Genomic DNA, 16,764 nt, shown 5'->3' with positions numbered 1-16,764 from the left:
GTTCTCAGCCCACTTCACTGTCTGCTCATCTAACCCACACTGCCATGTATGAGGCTGTTATGGGAGAGTGTCAAAAGCCTGGCTGAGGTCAAGGTAGACAACATCCGCTGCTCTCCCTTCGTCTACCCAGCCAGGCATTCCATCGTGGAAGGCTATCAGATTGGTCAGGCATGATTTTCCCTTGGTGAATCCATGTTGACTGGTCCCGATAACCTTCTTTTCCTCCACATGTTTTGAGATGAACTCCAGGATGAGTTGTTCCATCACGTTGCCAGGGATGGAGATGAGGCTGACTGGCTTGTAGTTTCCTGGGTCCTTCTTGCCCTTTTTGAAGACTGGAGTGACACTGGTTTTCCTCTAGTCCTCAGGCACCTCTTCTGTTCTCCATGACCTTTCAAAGAGGATGGAGAGTGGCTTAGCAATAACGCCTGCCAGCTCCCTCAGCACTTAGAGGTGCATCCCATTGAGGTCCATGGATTTGTGGGTGTCAGGCTTGCTTAAGTGATTTCTAACCTGATCCTCTTCAAGTGTCTTGTATTTATGATAGAGCGTGTGTTTGTTACTTTTGTTAAACTGTATGTTTAATTCCTGTAGATTTTTTTTTCACTCTAGAACTGCATTTTGGGCATTTTCTGTTCCTTCAGATGGTCTGTATTGTGAAACTGAAGAAGCGACAAAGCCCACTCTACTTTCTCCAGCATACCATTTCCCTGTGACTGTCTTTTGTTCTGTCACCAGCATGACTGCGCAAGGACCCCACTGCTGCGATGTTTGCCGGACCTCTGCAGGCCGCACATGTGCAGACATAATGTAGCATCTGCCTTATTGTGCTGCTGAAGCTTTGAACTCAGGTTTAAACCTGCAAGCTCAGATGCATTTTCAGCTTTAAAAAGTTCTGACTTTTTAAGCCTGTGTGCTCAGCTTACAAAGCTTTTATCATGTATTCACTTTACAGCCTTGTTTCCTAAATAAATATACATGTGTGTTGGTTTTTCTTTTAATGACTATGGAACTTTTCCTAAATCAAAAATGCCATAGACTCACAGGCCATCAAGGCTGGACAGGGCCTCGGGAGCTCAGCTGAGCCAGGCTTCAATGCTGAACTGAGACCAGGTTGCTAAGGGCTTTGTGAGGCTGGCTTCAAAACACGCAGAACTCCACAGTCTCTGTAGCAACCTCTCCCAGTGCGTATTTGTCCCCATAGTGGTTTTTACCCGCCTCATGTCTGATCGGAACTTCCTGTACTTCACTTTGTGCCCATGGTTTCTCACTTGCCCTTTGGTTCCACTCACTAAAGACCCTGGCTCCCTCTTCTTCATAGCTTCTGAGGAATAGGAAGGTCCCTGCTAGGTCCCAGTTAGCCAAACAAGCCCAGATCCTTCATTTCTCCACGCGGATTGCATGCTCCAGTCCATTGAGACACTGGTGTCTTTCCCTGGGCTTGCTCCAGTGCATGAACATCTTTCTTGTTTTGTTGGGGCAGAACTCGATGCAGTATTGTTGGCATCTGTAAAGTACTGTTAAAAATAATGATATAAAGAAATAATTTACATGGGTAGATAATACAGCATTAGAAAAAAGAAAGCATTTTAAGGCTTGTGTTTAACCTTTAAAAAGTTGGGTATGACGACAGAATTCTAGTTTCACAATGTAATTTTTGTTAAATTGCATTATTTATTTTTGTTCTCTGTACATAATAGAGAACATCTACTCTGTACATATATTAATCCTTAGAAGAAAAAACTAAGTTTTGGACCTCTAGTTACTTTTCTGTTTTGAAAAATGAAACTATAAATTTATCAATTCCACTATTTTTAGAGAATAAGTAATTTTAATAGAAATTTTTAAATATTTTTAATTCTGTGTACTGTGGATGTAGAACAGGATGTCCGTATAGCTGTACAGATAAAATAGCTACTTGGTTTAAACAAGCATCTTCACTGAATTTGCAAATTTTATTTTGCAAGAATCAGTGCTACAGCCAAATGTCATAGATGAAACATTTAGTTTAAATTTGCTTTAAATCTTTCTTGCCAGCTTCCCTTAGGTTTGATCTGTATCCTTGTCATAAAATGCTGGTGGTTTTGCCTGGAAAGTTTGATTATGGCAGTTGAAGAATGTAGATGGCTCTGCTCTGGATATGTGGCAATCTAGGCACCAGATGGCAAAATTGTGGGTGCTGGCTTTAATGCAGTGAGCTTAGTCTCAAGAAGAAATTGGACATTGCAGCTTTGTTATTGTTCTTTCTGTAAAATGGCAATGGAAAGAATGGACAAAATGGATTTCGTAAAGATCCGTTGCAGTTTTAAGAGTGTTTTTAAAGTGATTACTTTCTCGTGACTGATCTCGCTTTCTAAAACTCAGCCACGCGGGGTGAATAGGAGATGGTTGTTTGCATGTCCCATGCGGTAGCTTATCTGAGAATATCCCCGTGGGAGCTCCCGTGTTCTGTGCTGGTACAGCTTAGGACCTTGCTGTCCCCAGGTGCTTTCAGGCACTTCCCACTAGGTGGTTGGATGGAGATCATACACGGGGCTGAGAACTGTGGCAGCTGAGGAGCCAGGATGGGCTGGCTTCTGACGACTCAGCCACATGAACAGTGACTGTTGACAAAGTGACACAGAGGAAACCTCTTATCCACCAGCAAATGCCAAGCTTGCTGTGGAGACACCTGCAGATAGAGGATAGTAAGCCAAATAACAGTCCTATCCAAGGAAGGATATTCAAGTCTGCAGAAGGAAGTTGCAGCGTAAGCACATATGTTGGTTACATGTACACTGCTAAATGACTAGGTAGCTAACATGTCTTGAAGCATGTGCCCTTTTCTGTAGAGTGGCTTTCCTCCAGAGAGATGTGGCCTTTTTCTTTGTGATTTGGAGATGGAACAGAGGGTGGAGTAATGTCTGCACAGTGACTGGTATTATGAGATATTTGTGGCTTCTTGTGGTCTTGGACCAGTTGATTTCCTAGAAGTTGTTTATTGGTTTGGTTTGGTTTTTTAACTTATTAAAAGGATTTCCATTAGTCAAGATAACCCTTTCTGTCCTCTTCTGCTATGATAATATGCAAGCAAACCTTGCACTGCAGTTTTGGGTAAACCATCTTTCAGGGTGACAGGACCTCAGTTCATTCCCTGCCAACCCCTTGCTGTATGGACGCTGGAAGTTCACTCCAGAGATTTTGAGTTACAGTTGGTCATTTCATATGATGGTTGCATTCATTTTATCCATTGCTGTGAGGTTTATTCGATTTTTATAAAGCATTTAATTTTCCTTTATTGAAAGATGGAACAGCAGTTGAGATGTAGTTAGCTGAGAATTGTGCAGCCTTCTTACTTCATTATGCAGAATTTCATTGCCATCTGAGACAATCTAGAATTTCAAATGTTTCAGAAAATACTTTTATGGAAGCTGTTGGGATAGAATGTCGTTCATTCTGTGCGCCTTTACATGATGTTCCATTGTCTTCCATTCATATTTGTTTTTTCCCTTTAACTTTTTCTTAGCTTACCTTGAACCTATAAAACAAAGGATCATTTTAGGAAGTTGTTGTTTCTGATAAAATCTGTGCGTTTACAAAGGCAGAGAACTCCCAAGGAGTAAGGCTAATAATTATACACAAACAAAAGGGCTCTTCCCCACCTTGCCACCCCCGCCCTGAATAGAGGGCAGTATCAGAGCCTAGGTGAGTGGGTTATTTATTTGTGTAGTTGGGAACAGCTGTCTGGATTGAATTGAGTAGAACTGAAATTCTACTAAATACTACTAGGCATTTTAAAATATTGTTGCGTTTTCTTATGATGATGAGTTTATACAGACTTAAAAATAGTCTCTAGCAAAGCCTTCTTCAGAGAATATTTTGGTAGGTTGACAATGCTAGCAAGGAGAAACGTATTAAAGCATCTTGTTAATAAACATAGGAAAATTGTTAGTATCAATTTGAGGTAGGAGATGTTCCATGGAAGCTTTAAAGAAAGGAGTGTTTCTTGGACAGAGTGAGAGAATGATGTATATTTAGACTCAAAAGCACGTGGTGTTCTCAACTGAAATGGTACGTAAAGTTCCTAAACTAATAATGTTTGATGAGTTCCGAGAATAGTCTTGTAGAGGTTTGAAAATCTCTGAGAAAACTCCTAAGCAACATGATCTTCTTACAGTAGCATCCTCTGATGAGATGTACACAGGAGATCTGCTTGATCTCAGATTCTGGAAAAGTTCCCCCTTAACAGTGTATTCATCTGTTAAGAGTAAAGAAGAAATGAAAGGTGTGTTCCTGACGGTTTTCTTTTGGCTAATCTTTTACCCAGTGGTACAGCTTCTGTTTTTGCCAGCAGGAATGAAGGTGGCCAACACGTGTAGAATTACAGAATGTTTTAAAACAATACAGTGGAGAAGAATTAGGAAGGAACTGTCTTAAAATTCTTGGCATCGGACATGCTTGGGTACAAGAAAAGCACAAGTCATAGGATCATAGAATCATTTAGGTTGGAAAAGACCTTTAGGAACATCAAGTCCAACCATTAACCCAGCACTGCAAAGTCCGCCACTAAACCATGTCTCTAAGCACCACATCTACTCATCTTTTTTAACACCTCCAGGGATGGTGATTCTACCATATCCCAGGGCAGCCTGTTCCGGTGCTTGACCACCCTTTCCATGAAGAAATTTTTCCTAATATCCAATCTAAACCTCTCCTGGCATAACTTGAGGCCATTCCTCTTGTCCTATTGCTTGTTACCTGGGAGAAGAAGAGACCTACCTCCACCTGTCTACAACTTACAGGTAGCTGTACAGAGCGATGAGGTCCTCCCTGAGCCTCCTTTTCTCCAGACTAAAGAACCCCAGTTCCTTTAGCTTTTCCTCATCAGACGGGCTCCAGCCCCTTCCCCAGCTCCGTTGCCCTTCTTTGGATGTGCTCTAGCACCTCAATGTCATTCTTACAGTGGGGGGCCCAGGTCCTTTCATGTCAGCTACATTTCTCCAGCTTCATAGCAGTCGTGTTTAAAATCAAAACCCTTGAGTCTAATGTGGAAGCACAGTGCCCAGGAGTTCTCAGAGGTAGCTGATGGATTAGCCTGGGTGTGAAGGGAAAGGCTTGTGGAAACAAACAGCATTCAAATCCTTAACTGAAATTACAGGGATAAATAAAAATGAGAAAAAGGAAAGACAGAGGAGCCTGACAAAAGAACGGAACACAGGAAAATGCTGGTAAAAAATTAAATTAACTAATTACTCAGTGTTGGTGAAAGCAAAAGGGAGGGGGAATGGCTGGAGCACAACTTGTGCTCCAACCAGCTTGATGTTTGGCTCCATTGCTAGTAAGGTTAAAAATACCATTAACTTAATTAAAGACAGCATTCAGCCTAAGGAATAGAAGGAAAAAAGAGCATCACCAATAGACAATTAAATAAAGAAGTTGTCATTCATTGCATGGGCATTTAGCTATATCTCACTCCTGTAAATGTTGATCAGTTTGATCAAAGACTTAATCAAAATTATTTAGATAATTATTTCCTGATTCAAAAGTATTCTCTAGTGATAGGAAACTATTACACATAATCGTTAAAGCATGCTTAACCACATTGTGTTAATTATGAGATGATAAATTATTCTACCTTTCTTCATTAACAGCTTTTTAGCAGTAGATAATAGTATTGTTTGTTCTTACTATGCAGTAGAAGAGTAATAATGTTTTTTAGGCAATTATTTTTAGCAAACTTAGTCTTTTGAAGTGGCCAGTTCATATTTGATCTTTAAATCCATTTTTTGAACCTTTCAGCTACAGTAATTTTAAGTATTTATATTGATAAGTTGGCTTGTTGTATTTTTCTGTGGTGAACTTGATTCTTTTTTTTTTATCTGACTACATAGAATGATAGAAGTATGTAGACAACAAGTACACTGTGAGCAGGAAACCAAGAACTGGAAGTCAGGGTTCCTAGTGTGCAGCAAACTTGTTGTATGACCTCAGGTGGGACACTCAGCCTTTTGGCGTTTAACTTCTTCTGTAGAAAAAGGATAATACAGTTTTCTCTCTCATGGCTGTCCTGAAACCTCTTGAATATTTGTAAATAGCTTTGAGTTAGGAGTGGAAATATATTTTTCCCAGAAAAAAACCCCTCTTTTTATTATTATTATTATTATTATTATTTGGGCAGTGTTTGGAATGGGGGGGATATTAATGCCTCATTCAGAAAAAGAGGAAAACTGCTTTCCAAGAGGAAAACCTTGAAAACTTCACATGGCTGAGAAACCCCAGGATACAGAAATATTTTTATCCTGTCACTTTTCTTTACATTTGCAAACTCTCTACTGTTTTATCTCTGTGTATCTAGGAAGAAAAGTTAGATGTCATTTCAGCCTCATTTATATAGAAGTAGTGATGTACTTAGTACTAATTTGGGTGGATTTATAAGCCCTTCTCTGAAAAAGGAGTTAAACTTTTATTTGTAAGTGTGTGTACTTTTTTCATTGCTTATTTCAAATGTTTTTACAAAACATGGATGTCTTTCCTCGTCAGTGTGTTGCAATCTGCTTCTAGTGGCTGGAGTAACATCTAGGATGGGATTCAACATGATAGTTGACGTACTCTTCTGATGACCAGCTACTGAAATATGTAGGATGCAAATAGTATTTTAATGAGTTTAAAATAACCTTTCAAGAAAAATCATGGAAATATACACTATGGGCTAATCAAGGTACTACATTAGGTTTGTGTGATGAAAGTTTAAAGGCCAGTATTTTTCTTCCTGCTCTGGAATCTATCAAATGTGTTTGTGAAGCTTGCTGTTTCTCATGTTGTTGTCAGAAGGTGGAAAAGCACATAGTTCATAGGAGGTAAAATGAAAATGAAGACTTGGTTGGTTCATAGGTGCCGTGCTCTGCTTCAGACCATTAACGGTGGCAGATGGTTAGTTAATAGGGGGATTTTACTGGTACGGCTTCTGAATCTGTGGTGATCCCCGACTCATGAGGTTCATAAACCAGAAGCCACAGTAATATTTAAAAATTTGTATCTGAGTTTGTCACTTGATTTTTCAACTGACATAAAGTGCCTTTAAGAGAACAACTGCCCATTTATCCCCTGTGTCAATGCATTTCTGAAGCCTCTCGGTACAGATAAGAGGATGTGCTTACATATGTCAACCCTCACTGCCCCACACTCAGTGGAAAATAAGGGGTTAATCCCTTAGCAGTTAGTGAATGATGTGAGACTAAGACTGTTAGAAAGCTGTCTAGTAGCTCCTGGGCTTTTCAGCAGTTCTTGATGGCATGTTATTTTCTTAATGGGATGTTATTTTCATAATAGATTTAAACAGTTCTGGGATTTGTAAGAAGTTCCTGGAGTACAGAAATCTCAGAATATAGTCTGGAAATAAAATTATGTATATTTAAGTAGATAAAAATACATATATGATATAAATATTTGGCATAGTGTTTGATTTTGTTGTTGTGTTTAAAATTTTGACTGCCCTTAGTCTGAAGATATTTCCTATACTTTCAGTTTTCTAAAAAAAAAAAAAAAAAAAAAAAAAAAAGAAAGAAACAGGAAAAAAGGTGGTTTTGTCTGCACTAAAGCACAACACAGAATGCCTATAAGCACTTATGTCTTCTATTACTTAAACCTGAATCATTCATCAAAACTGTTCTGAAATAGCTATTTCACATGTCATACTAAATAAGTCTAATTTTCAATACAATAGTAAAAGGAAAATCTAGTATTTGGAGAGGTAAAAAAATAGAATATGAAAAATATGAAGAAAGACTTATCAGTGGAAAATGAGGTTACATTGTTACACCACATGGACTGTCCAAATATACTTCGATTTTTTTGCCCAAATCAAAACCAGCACACTTGTCATCAACATTATTTCATTTAACAAAGTGTATATGCTACAGTAGTGTTTCATTAAAATTCTGCATTTTATTTATCACCTTTTTTAAAAGGCAGAGGTGATCCAGAAGTAGAAATGTACTTTTTTACTAATATTAAAATCAGCAAAAAATACAGCAGTTAAATAACTCTTTTATTTATTCCAAAAAAATTTGTACTGTGCCAAAGCTGAATTACTGAATTTTCTCATTTCAAAAAAAGTCTTTGCATAAAATAATGAACAGCATTTGAATCTCTAAATCACAAGCTTATTTCCAATTGTTGTTGATGAAAGGGAGCACAGGCTTTTAAGAGACCTGTTTGTTAATGAACAGATTGGTACATGGTGTACTACTACTTTTTTTTAAAAAAAGAAAAGAAAAAAAAAAAAGATTGTTTCTTATACTGTGTGCACTATTGTAATGTTTTGATCTATTGTGCTAGGTTATTTAGGGGCACAAAGTAAATGTGAAGTGCTTTGTTTCCTCTTGAACTTCCAAGTGATTACTGCATTCTGTCTGTTGTGAGTGGCAGTTCTAATGGTCTAATGGTGATGTATGCTGTAATAGTCTAAGGGATCATTAGAAAACGCAAGAAATAAGCACATAACTTAAGTAAGATCAGTGTATGAATCAACTTCAAATTTAAAAAGAATTTTAGCGTAGGCTTCGCTAAGCCATTAAAATTCATTTTGAGTACTCCCTGCATGCCTCCTATTGATTTGACTTTGCTAATGCAAAAATAAGTGGTCAATTTTTTTAAAAAACCCTAAACAAAACCCTGTCTTTCACTTCTCAGATGCTCAGTTTTTTCTTCTCTATCTCCCTGCCCTCAGATCTCTCGCTCGCTCCTCTCCCTCCCACCTTTCCCTCTCCCCTCTCTCCCCAGGACACAGTGGTTTAATGCCCTTGGACTACCCCACATTACCACATACACTCTTGATACCACTGCTGTAGTCATGTCCTGGTAAATAGTTCTACATATGAACACAAGAAATCTTATATTGGGTGAATAGCACGTCCAAGGTTTATTAGGCATGTGTAACTTGAGGCGCATACAATATGTGTCTGTATGTCTGCAGCAATTGCAGCATGTCCCGTTTATTACTTTAGATTTACTCTCTGTGGAAGATCTGGATCAGCTGAGACTATGTACCTTTGAAACTCGACCAACCCTTTTGCAAGCCGTAAATACCTTATTCAGAAAGTTAGATGGGGGTCCTATTAGTGAAGTCAGTTAGTGGTTATACGACTCTGTAGTATAAGTGGGTCACTATGAGCAGCCTCAGTGCAATCCTTTGAAACAAAAGGAATTACTAAATCAGTTACTATTTAGGTCAATTACTCAAAATAAACCATTCCTAGAGTGCCCCTGAGACAGGCAAGTCAAAGAGTATCAGGAATTTTTAAACTCAAATTGAATCTTACTGTTATTCCTGCTTAACCAAAGCTATCACATTTTACCTTCCCAGGAATACATTACATAAAGATTTGACTGGCTCACAGGGAAGGTGGTTAGCATTGAATTGAAACAGTATTTCATCTATTCAAGAGAAGTATGAGGAAAATGAAAAACAAGTTTCTAGGAGTGTGTTACAACTTCATGTCATTGTATTTTAAGCCATGTATGGTGATCCCATTGTCTGAATTTTAAGAATGGTTTGTTGATGATGCTATGGAACTGCTTTTTACCTGACTTCTATTCATAGAAATCCCCAAAGCAGAGATGAAAATGAGAAAGAAATCTATGAGTTTGGGGTTTTTTGCATTTAGGTAGATGTATTTAGTCTCAGATGCTTGGGATTTGTCATCAAGTAATAGGAAAAACAAGGAATAAAAGTTAAAGTACTCTAATAGATATGAACATGTCATTAACAGCCCCCCTCCCCCCATTTTTTCCAAGTTATGTATAACATTTTTAACCACCTCTTAAAATGTAGTAAAGTACCAAAAAAATTGTATGGCATAGTGTTATAAAGACCAAGCTATTCACCAAATTACTATGATGTCTGATTCTTGTAACAGAATTTTCCTTAAGAATGGTCAAAGTAAAGCTGTTGGGACATGCTTATCATATTTCTACATGTATTTTCTTGTGTTAACCTGTTGGGCTTGTCATGGTAACGACACTACAGACGTTGCGCATTCCATTCTGCATGTGAGGGTGACCGAGGAACATTACTTCACATTATCAACAATAAAGCATTGTCTTACCATTTCCTTTTATTTTTGTATTTGTAGGGTAATTGCACAAACCTCTACAAAGGCATGTTTATTGGGGAAACAATTTCAAAAAATCTTGTCTGCCTGAGAAGATGCTTTAATAAGCTAATGTCATGGAAATACTCAGAAGTTTTATCTCAGTCATAGTAAATCCTTCTTTTAATTACAGTAACAAGGAATTAAATGTTCTTTCAGAAACAATAGAAATCAGGCCAGACAGCTTAAAGTTTAGCAATCATGAAAACAAAAGGCTGTTTGTTTTTCTGAACTTATAGACAATACCTTCATATGGAGTAATAGGCTTTTGTATTGAACAGTAGCGTGAAGACATCCAGCAGGTAATTGGCAGATTTTGCTCAATACTGTACTGTATTCATCTGTTTCTGTGTTTTATAATTGTGATATATTGATATCTGAATTTGATGAGATAGTATTGAACTGGGATCAAAGAGCCAGGCATTGTTAATCTAAACGATCATGTATCTTCTCAAACTTCAAGCAAGTGTTTGTTCCACCAGTGTTAACTTGCTTTACAGTTAACATGCTTTACAGTTTAATAAATATTACACGACCAAATAATTTGAACTGAAAAATTGAGATACAGAGAAGTCAGCTTAGCCACTAGATGTTCAGAGAGCTGAGAAACAGGAGTGTCTATTGAGTCTTCCTTTCTCTTTAATCTAAAAGTATAAAACTAACCCTTCCAGTTTTAAGTGCTGAATGTCTTCTGCCTTTGTTTAGGCTTTTTCTGCATGTGCTGTTTTGTGAGGGTTTTTTCCCCTCTCAGAAGTGTACCATCATAGTTAAAAAAAAAAAAAAAAGCAGAAAAAAGTAGGCATGTTTACACTTTTTATTGCTCACAGATTGTGGAGTACCTGTGGGTGGCTTAAAGCAGCTGTTTCTTCTGGTTACCTAACTTTCTTTAAAATACAGAAAAAAAAACCCAAAACCAAACAAAAAACCCCACAACAAGTCTAAATGTCAGAGTCTAAATGAAGCCAAGAAACCTTTTCTCAAATTCACTAGTTTCTCTGGCCAAGTGCATCTATTCTCTCTTAGGGACATAATTAATTCCAGCCAAAAAGCAATGATTTAGCCAATACTAACGCTAATATTATGACCTCTTCTCCTATGGGTGCAAACAACTACAGTAAAAGATGATTGCCCTCTGGGTTTTTTATCATTTTTTGCTGGAGTTTGTTACTTTGGTGGCAGAGGTGGCAGAGGCGTTGTACTGCTCAAGTGCTGTGGTGGTTTAAATGAAGACTCTGGCCTGGGACTGGGTGTAGGTGGTGTGCAGGATCCGCTCCCGTTCTGCTGGGGGGGCTTTGGAGTAGGCACCTGAACTGCGAGGGCATGGTGGGAAAGAAAAGGTCTTCAACTGCCCCAGCTAAATTTGCCAAAACCATTTCTTCACGTCCTTAGCCATGTATAGAAAAGCAAAGATATTTTTTTTCCGGTTTTTGCTTGTTAGCAAACCTGGACGGTTTTTGTGTGAAAAGATTTCATTTCCAGCAAAAGTTTTGTCACAAGGATTTCTCAGGACTAGTACAGACCTGGGCATAGGATGTCATGGGAGAAAGACATACACACAAATACTGACTCAAAATAATTAGTACCCCAGTGGTTAGGGTGCTTGTGCTTAGTGTATTTTTTGCTTTCTACAGTATCTTTCATTCTGCAGTTTATGCATGATAACTGTGCATATATTAAAGTATATATGCCACAGTAAGGGTGTTCTAATTAAGTAGACTTAGAATCTACCTCTTTCTGGTCCAGTAAGCAAGAATATATTCACACAATTTTGAAGACCTCCAACTGCTGAGATGGACAAACCGGTCATCTTGAGGGACTGTGAAGAAGAGCATTTAGTCATGTTCTGTGGTGCGCAGAGCATCCAATTCCCAAAGCATGTTCAGAGAATCATAAAAATGCAGAAATGTCGAGGCTGGAAGGAGAGGACCTCTGGAGATACCAGGTCCAACATTCTGTTGAGAATAGGGCCTTGGATTATGTTATCCAGGGGTAATAAAATCAGTTGCTGCTGCTTCTGAACACGTTAAAGAATAAAGTACACCTTTGTAATGCATTAACGCTGAATAGGAATAATCTCTATGCAACTCTCCTGCATGCTTCATTCTTAATTGCAAGCCCTCCTGCAGGAAGAACGGAAATAATTAAAGCTGGTTTGAGTCTGCTTTTCTTTGTACTGTTGTATAACAGGAACAAATATTATTCTTTCGGTTCCGCATTGTTATCAGTGCTCATTCAAAAAATTAAAAGATAACAGTGTTTTTGTTTTATCATTATTTTTTAAACTCTTCAATGAGATGATAATTTAGATAGAATTCAATTCTTTTAAAGCATTTGATTTTCTCTTCCCCCCCTCCCTGCTCTTTCAGGTAAATTATTTCAATTTCTGATGTTGTATCGTGTGGGTCTTCTCTTTTTTCTCATCTGCACTGCATTGTTCTTCAAGGATAAGTTGGGAAAAGTAGACTAAAACAAAATAGAGCAGCAGCATTGCTCATCTTTTGTTATCCTTTCCTGTTTTTAGGTGACAGTGACTGACCCCAAAGATAAGAGTAGGCTTTTCTGAAAACATCCTACCTGACTCAGAATAATGGATATAAAAGACAGAAGACACCGTTCTCTGACAAGGGGCCGGTGCGGAAAGGAGTGTCGCTATACAAGTTCTTCACTGGACAGTGAAGACTGCAGAGTACCAACTCAGAAGTCTTACAGCTCAAGTGAGACCCTGAAGGCGTATGATCATGACACTAGGATGCACTACGGGAATCGAGTTTCTGACCTGGTTCACAGGGAGTCAGATGAGTTTCCAAGACAAGGTATGTTTAAAGTCAGAACTGGTTTATTTTACAGTAATCCTTGGTAGACAAACTCTGTGGCTTGTTAAAGTATACCAGTGTTACAAGGAGTTTTAATGAAAGAACTATAGGAAAATGGATGCCATTTTATGGTTACTTCACCTGTTTTGTGTTAAATTAGGAAGTTCTTCCTCTTCTCAGATTTCTGATACTATCAGAATCCACTGCTTGTAAATGAGGCAAACCAGCATCCACCGTTCAAAACACCTGATAAACACAAATGCTAGTGACCCTTAACCAGATGTCGGCTGCCATGGATCTCAGGGCTGGCCAATAAGCTAACCTTGTATTTCATTTCCTAGGTTAATTTTACAAATAATAATGGCATTTTCACCTACACTTGTCTGTCTTTAACAGAGTACTTGTACTGAAAAGATAACTAAAACACTGTTATGGTAAAACCCCTTATGCCAACATATATTAATTATTAATCAGGTGCCTTGGAATTCCTTTGCTGTTCTTAACTGCTGTGTAATCATAATGTGGGGATGGGCATGCTGTTTCCTTTGACTTGATTTTTGTCTTTGTTTACCCTTACTGCTTACCCTTTACCTCATAAAAACTGGAAGGAGGAAACCCGTCTAATTACTTTTATAATTGGTTATAATATGTTATCACAGCATTGAGATCCTAGAACTAATATTTGAAATAACCTGCCTGTGTGAACTTGTAAGCAGGGTGCAGTAATCGTTTTTTTAATAAAATGTTCCTCCCTTTAAATACCTGTTACGTTCAATGAATTAATGAATTAATAATCTAAATGGTTTTAGTTGAAAAAAATGTGATTATGCCTTTGCACTATACGCGCACATAGTTTTACTCTCATTCGGGTATTTACGTGTCTCCATAAATCATAAGTGTGTTGAAACCATTAGTGAACATTGCTTCATAGGAACAGTGTTTAATCATCTGGTTAACTTGACCAAACAGCCTGATTAAACTGTGACTCAGTCAACAATTAGCAATGTTTTTTTAAAAGAAATTACTTGTTTAGTTTCAGTTGAAGAATCAGATATGGTTTATAGTAAGCAAAATATAGGCAGTTTTGAGGTATAGATGTATAGCCCTTTGTTCCCCTCTCAAGGGAAGGTAAATTATCTAGTATATCTTTAACTGAAAAACTTTACTATTTTATAATGTGCTTGTTAATGGCATATGATAGTTCTTTACTACACATTTCTAATATTGTGACTCAGGAATTTCTAAGTTATCACACTTCCCTGTGGAGATCATTCAGTGAAAGGGCATTTTTTAAGCTTGATATTTTGACATATTGACATAAACAATGCTTGTTTTAAGCATTCTGCCAGCCGTCGGCATCTGTTTTCACCTTTAAATCAAAATATCTATTAATTAGCATCACTGATTAAATCCTTGTTTAATTCCTTGTTTCTGTTGCATTTGTGTACAGACATTTGGAAGTGTTTGCATTGTACTTGGTCTATCAAACACCCGGTTGTATTTTCTGAGTAATCTCTGTTCTAGTAGGGTTTTTTCTTTGCTCATAGGTATTTACCTAGAGATAACGCATCAAACCACAACTAGCTCATATGAGCTACTGGAGCCATTTTCACTGTGGTTTGTTCAGCCTTTGTGTACAGGAGTCATCTAAATATTACTTTTCCCTATCTGGATGATTGATGCTTCAGCTCAAGTGCCTCATTTTAGTTTCCAAGTCATTATTCGGCATTTCATGAGGGTGTTCTTTTTCTCTTGATTACTGATTTGACAACTGTTCATCCTCCTCCTGCTCTTAATTTGTTCTTATCTGCCCTCTTTATGAAGGGGAGTGCAAATTGTTGGTAACTGAATTGAAATGCTCACATTTTTATTCTTTTCATTATTCCCCCCAACCCTGCTAGTCTCTGTTATGTCTAGATGAATGAAGTTTATTTTAGAAAGCCAAAGTAATTTTTTTGGTTAAATAATATGAGCAGTAACTCTTTATTTTCCTGTTAAGTTTAGAAAGCAAATTTCGTTCGGAAGTAAGTCTGTATGGTGAATCTTTGTGTTTGAAGGTTCGGTATCTTTCTGGTTTTACAGTTCCTCTACTCTCATGAAATTTGAAATGATGTAGCAAGTAGATCTAGATTAAGACTTGGTACATGTTCTCACATTCTACATTAATATTATGTGGATAAAAATGTGGTTCGTGTAGTAGGAAATACTGTTTATTACATCTTATGCGTGTGGTTTCCAGCTGCAGAAATCTAGGAATTTACACATGTAAATTTATTCCAAATTTGTGTGGGTGTTTTGATGGGATTAAATTCTGTAGGAAATAAGCATGTTTAAAACAGTCTTTAGAGAATTTTTGATTCTTCTATTATAAAAAAGCTTGACTTTTTTTTAAGCAATTGTAGATACTTTCCTCAATATCTTGCCTCTGCTGTTAGTAAAGCTATGTGCACTTGATTTATTGAAAAGTATCTGGTTTAATCATGGCACTGGAAATGCTCATAGTTGGTTTTAACTGCTGCCTGTTTGTATTGTTGCTCAGTTTTGGAAACCTGTTAAGCATAAGACCAAGTTATACTACTTCCATTCTTGCTTATGATGGTTCAACAGTGAAATGATAATAACAAAAAAATATATTCAGAGCTCAGAAGTCTGAAACGGATCTTTTTGGTTTGCTTTAGTATTTTATTGTCCTTCTGTTTTCACTTGTTTGTTTCATTCTTCTTGAAAAAGCAGATCTACAAAGTATAAATACATCTCTAAGCTAGTGTGAATAAAGCATTTCATGGGAAAGTTCAACGTTGATGGAAGTTTAACTCTGAGAATCCAACCTAAAAGCTTTGCACTCATGCATGTCTTGAAATAAGCTTTTTGTGCTAATCGTTGACAAATGCGCCTACCTAAGAAGGTTCCTCTTTGTTTTAGATGCTACTTTCTGGTGCAGTATTTGGAAGCTTTGCTATGAAGGCGTGATGACATGAGTGTATATTACCTGAACAACCTTAGTCTGGCATTACTTCTACTGTGCTTTTCCTAAGATGTTTGCCTGTAATTTTTCAGAGTAATAAACTTCCCCTTTTAAAGTCTGTTTTTAACATATCAGTAATATTATTTGTATAAAGTAGTTCAGAATAGGTATAGTATTTCTGTGTCAAACTTATTTTCTGATCATCCTCAAAGCAGGAGTTCAGGTTCTTGGCTAAAATGGCAGGTCCAATGCATGTGTGAGCTATTAATTTGTCTTAGATTTTCCATAATATAGATAGAAATGTATCTGTAATTCAATACCTGCACTGGATATTCATTAGTCAATCGATCTGAAAAATATCATCCTTCAGTGGAATTGAGAGAGCATTCAAACATTACAGGATTTATTTAAAGTTGTGGAGTCCTTTTTGAATGCTGTATTTTAAGATGAATAGGAACTTTTATGCTTCCTGCTAGGATATATCAAAAGCCTGACAATAGTTCTGACACCTCTGAATATTTGGAATATTTTACAATCTTCTGGTTATTCGTGAATTTCTCTACATGCCATGTATTTTTCCACCAAAAAGAACCAATTATCAAACTGTTTTTTTAAAAATAAAATAAAATACTTTCTTTCTGACTTCATCCGCTGACACAGCATGGTGAAAGTAGTTGTTTTTTTAAGACAAAAACTGAAATTATGGAAAACCTTTCTTCAAAGAGGTTGCTTTGAAAGGCAACTTTTCTTCAAGTATACTTTGTAACCAAATTGTGCTAAAAGAATACCCTACTGAGTTGTTAAGAGTTTTAAACTGGGTTTCGAAGGGGTGATTGCAAACCTTACTATTCCAGAG

At 37.3% G+C, this 16,764-nt stretch overlaps 1 protein-coding gene across 5 annotated transcripts in view; it reads left to right on the top strand.

The window, feature by feature from the left end:
• Positions 1 to 16,764, top strand: part of TENM2 (teneurin transmembrane protein 2) — a 698,288-nt gene that overhangs the window by 146,657 nt on the left and 534,867 nt on the right. For all 5 annotated transcript variants that reach the window (XM_056349860.1, XM_056349859.1, XM_056349858.1 and 2 more), the window contains exon 3: positions 12,652 to 12,943. In XM_056349860.1, the coding sequence (XP_056205835.1) occupies positions 12,718 to 12,943 (226 nt within the window). In that variant the 5' untranslated portion in view covers positions 12,652 to 12,717. The remainder of the gene's footprint in view (positions 1 to 12,651; positions 12,944 to 16,764) is intronic.

Source organism: Falco biarmicus, chromosome 8 (assembly GCF_023638135.1).
Source record: "Falco biarmicus isolate bFalBia1 chromosome 8, bFalBia1.pri, whole genome shotgun sequence".
In the NCBI taxonomy this organism is placed as follows: domain Eukaryota; kingdom Metazoa; phylum Chordata; class Aves; order Falconiformes; family Falconidae; genus Falco; species Falco biarmicus.
The sequence above is the reverse complement of the archived record's forward strand: the minus strand, read 5'-3'. Positions and strand labels throughout refer to the sequence as shown.